We start from the raw sequence: 2,810 nt of genomic DNA, 5'->3' as shown, positions 1-2,810 counted from the left end.
GAACTTTTTCGGAGCGCAACTCCATCACTTTACTCCAAATTCCATCATGTATCTTGCTGCCTTTGTGTCTTTGTGCGAGAATTTCTTGGGTTGCCGTCCTCATTGGGGCCTCTTCAAGCACATTTTCACTTGTCGTTCTCAGTCGGTTAAGAAAGCCAAGCCGAGTGACGATAAGACGCAAGTGATTCAGATGTGCGAGGGTCTTGGGATCCAGATGAGAAGCAAAAGTTCTTTCCCAGCTATGACTCTTCCTGATTCAGTCCGTGGGTGGCAGTCGACCTGGTTCTACTGCAGAGACCAGCCGACTCCAGGTCAGGCGACGAGTCTTTCCCCTTTCTCCCTGAACCGAGCAAAAAAACCTTCTTCTCTGAAAGTGACGCCGGAAGAGAGGGCACAAGTCAAAGTGTTGGTTGGTCGAGTGGTTCAGCTTGTTCGTGACGGGGTGACTGGTATGGATTTACTAGAGGTCTTCCTTCGGAGACGCATCCAACCGCTCCAAGCTCGTGACCATCCGATGTGGATGTATTTGGGTCTCGATGACACCACTCGGATTCATCTGGAGGAGGTCGACGAGCCTACGTTGGAGGGGTGGTTGTCAAGTATCACAGGGAACAAAGACAACCCCCGAGGAGCCAGGAGGATTCCTCCACTCGACCAATCATACGAAGTAGACCAGGTCCAATTCTGCTTCACTGACTGTGGCCTTGCTTTCTTCATTCTGTTTGCTTAAAATCAGTCGACTGACTTTTGTCTTGTTTGTTGTCTTCTAGACCATTACTGAGATGTACTCGATGCCCAACGGGGCGCAAGAACAGGCCGAGGAGGGGGAGGCAAGCAGAGGCGAAAGTGAGGAGGAGTGGCAATCTGATGGTGAGGAGGAGGAGGATGACGACGGCTCCAGTGGAGAGGAGGAGGAAGCCGATCCTCCTCGCACGGAAAGGCGATCCAAGCTCACCCACGACCCCACGAGCGAGCGTGGCAAAGCGACTGCGCCTGTTGGGCAGTCGTCAAAACAGCCTCGGACGTCTTCTCCGGCGCCGACTGAAAAAGCGCCGAAGCATCCACAAGCGGCGTCATCTAAGCCGCCGAAGGCCTTGCCCAAGATGAAAATGACCATTCCCACCATTTCCGGGTAACAGCAGAACTTGTGTTTTCTCGTTTAGCATGGGCAGACTCTTGGTCGACTCATTGACTAAACCGACTGGTTTCTGCAATCTGCAGTGCTGCTACCTCCGAGACCTCTGCCAAGAATGAAGACCAGGAAATGGAAGACGCTGTCACCTCCAACCTTGGTACGATTTCTGTGGTTTCACACTTGGTCGACTGACAGCTCTTGGTTGATCTCTTGGTCGATTGGATTTTCATTTTTAACTTTGGAATTTCCTGTAGCTCCCCCTCATGTCATTGATCTCCCTGATGATGACGACGAGGCGCCGCTGAGGCCGAGGAGGAATAGAAAGGCGCTGGCTGGCAAGACAACTTGGACTGCATCAGTGCCTGAGACACCAGTTCAGGAGGGCGGCAATACCACTCGGGCTTCCATGTCCTTCGCTGTGCCGCTGACGAGTGCTCGGTGAGGGAGTCCTGGATTAGGGGGTGTCCGGACGCCGGACTCCTGGACTATGAAGATACAAGATTGAAGACTTCGTCCCGTGTCCGGAAGGGACTTTCCTTGGCGTGGAAGGCAAGCTTGGCGATACGGATATGTAGATCTCCTACCATTGTAACCGACTCTGTGTAACTCTAACCCTCTCCGGTGTCTATATAAACCGGAGGGTTTTAGTCCGTAGAACAACAATCATACCATAGGCTAGTTTCTAGGGTTTAGCCTCCTTGATCTCGTGGTAGATCTACTCTTATACTACCCATATCATCAATATTAATCAAGCAGGACGTAGGGTTTTACCTCCATCAAGAGGGACCGAACCTGGGTAAAACATCGTGTCCCTTGTCTCCTGTTACCATCCGCCTAGACGCACAGATCGGGACCCCCTACCCGAGATCCGCCGGTTTTGACACCGACATTGGTGCTTTCATTAAGAGTTCCTCTGTGTCGTCACTTTTAGGCCCGATGGCTCCTCCGATCATCAACAGCGATGCAGTCCTGGGCGAGACTTTTCTCCCCGGACAGATCTTCGTCTTCGGCGGCTTTGCACTGCGGGCCAATTCACTTGGCCATCTGGAGCAGATCGAAAGCTATGCCCCTGGCTGTCAGGTCAGATTTGGAAGCTTGAACTATACGGCTGATATCCGCGGAGATTCGATCTTCGACGGATTCGGGCCACGGCCGGGCGCGCCGCACTTTCACGATGGTCACGATCTAGCTCTGCCGCCAAACAGTGCCCTGGAGGCCGCACCCGCGTCAGCTCCGACCCTTAATTCGGAGCCAACTACGCCAATCGAGGACGGGTGGTTGGACACCGCCTCGGGGGCTGCAATCTCTACGGCGATCCAGACGAACACTAGCCTTTCCCTCCACGACGCCCGTGACTCCAAGGTGCCGGACTCTTCTCCGGACTCCGAGCCCTCCGCGATATCTTTCAGCACTCGCCCTTCGGCGACATTCTGAGTTCACTCAGGTCTCTCTCTTTGTCAGGAGAGTCCTGGCCGGACTATGACCGGCAGGATTGGGATACGGACAACGAAGAAATTCGATGCCCACCCACCACCCACTTCGTAGCCACTGTCGATAGTTTAAACGACGTACTCGACTTTGACTCCGAAGACATCGACGGTATGGATGACGATGTAGGAGACGAACACGAACCAACGCCTATAGGGCACTAGACAGCCACCTCATCTCATGATGT

General features: G+C 53.5%; 1 protein-coding gene across 1 annotated transcript; it reads left to right on the top strand.

Annotated features, from left to right (window-relative positions):
* The first annotated feature begins 451 nt into the window (after window positions 1-451).
* On the top strand, window positions 452-1,327 carry LOC147976830 (uncharacterized). Its single transcript, XM_087519863.1, has 3 exons — window positions 452-676; window positions 771-1,132; window positions 1,222-1,327. The coding sequence occupies exons 1-3, from the start codon at window positions 452-454 to the stop codon at window positions 1,325-1,327; spliced, it is 693 nt and encodes a 230-aa protein (XP_087375989.1).
* The last annotated feature ends 1,483 nt before the right edge of the window (window positions 1,328-2,810 follow it).

This window comes from Triticum urartu, chromosome 4A (genome assembly GCF_056163025.1).
Source record: "Triticum urartu cultivar PI428250 chromosome 4A, HENAU_Tu73, whole genome shotgun sequence".
NCBI classification, from domain to species: Eukaryota; Viridiplantae; Streptophyta; class Magnoliopsida; order Poales; family Poaceae; genus Triticum; species Triticum urartu.
Note: the sequence above shows the minus strand (reverse complement) of the source record. Positions and strands in the feature narration are given on the sequence as shown.

Excerpts from the sequence above, each read along its gene's own strand:
- LOC147976830 (XM_087519863.1), top strand. The coding sequence starts at position 452 with ATGGATTTACTAGAGGTCTTCCTTCGGAGACGCATCCAACCGCTCCAA. Across the intron at positions 677-770 it reads AATCATACGAAGTAGACCAG|ACCATTACTGAGATGTACTC; the intron begins GTCCAATTCTGC and ends GTTGTCTTCTAG. Across the intron at positions 1,133-1,221 it reads ACCATTCCCACCATTTCCGG|TGCTGCTACCTCCGAGACCT; the intron begins GTAACAGCAGAA and ends TGCAATCTGCAG.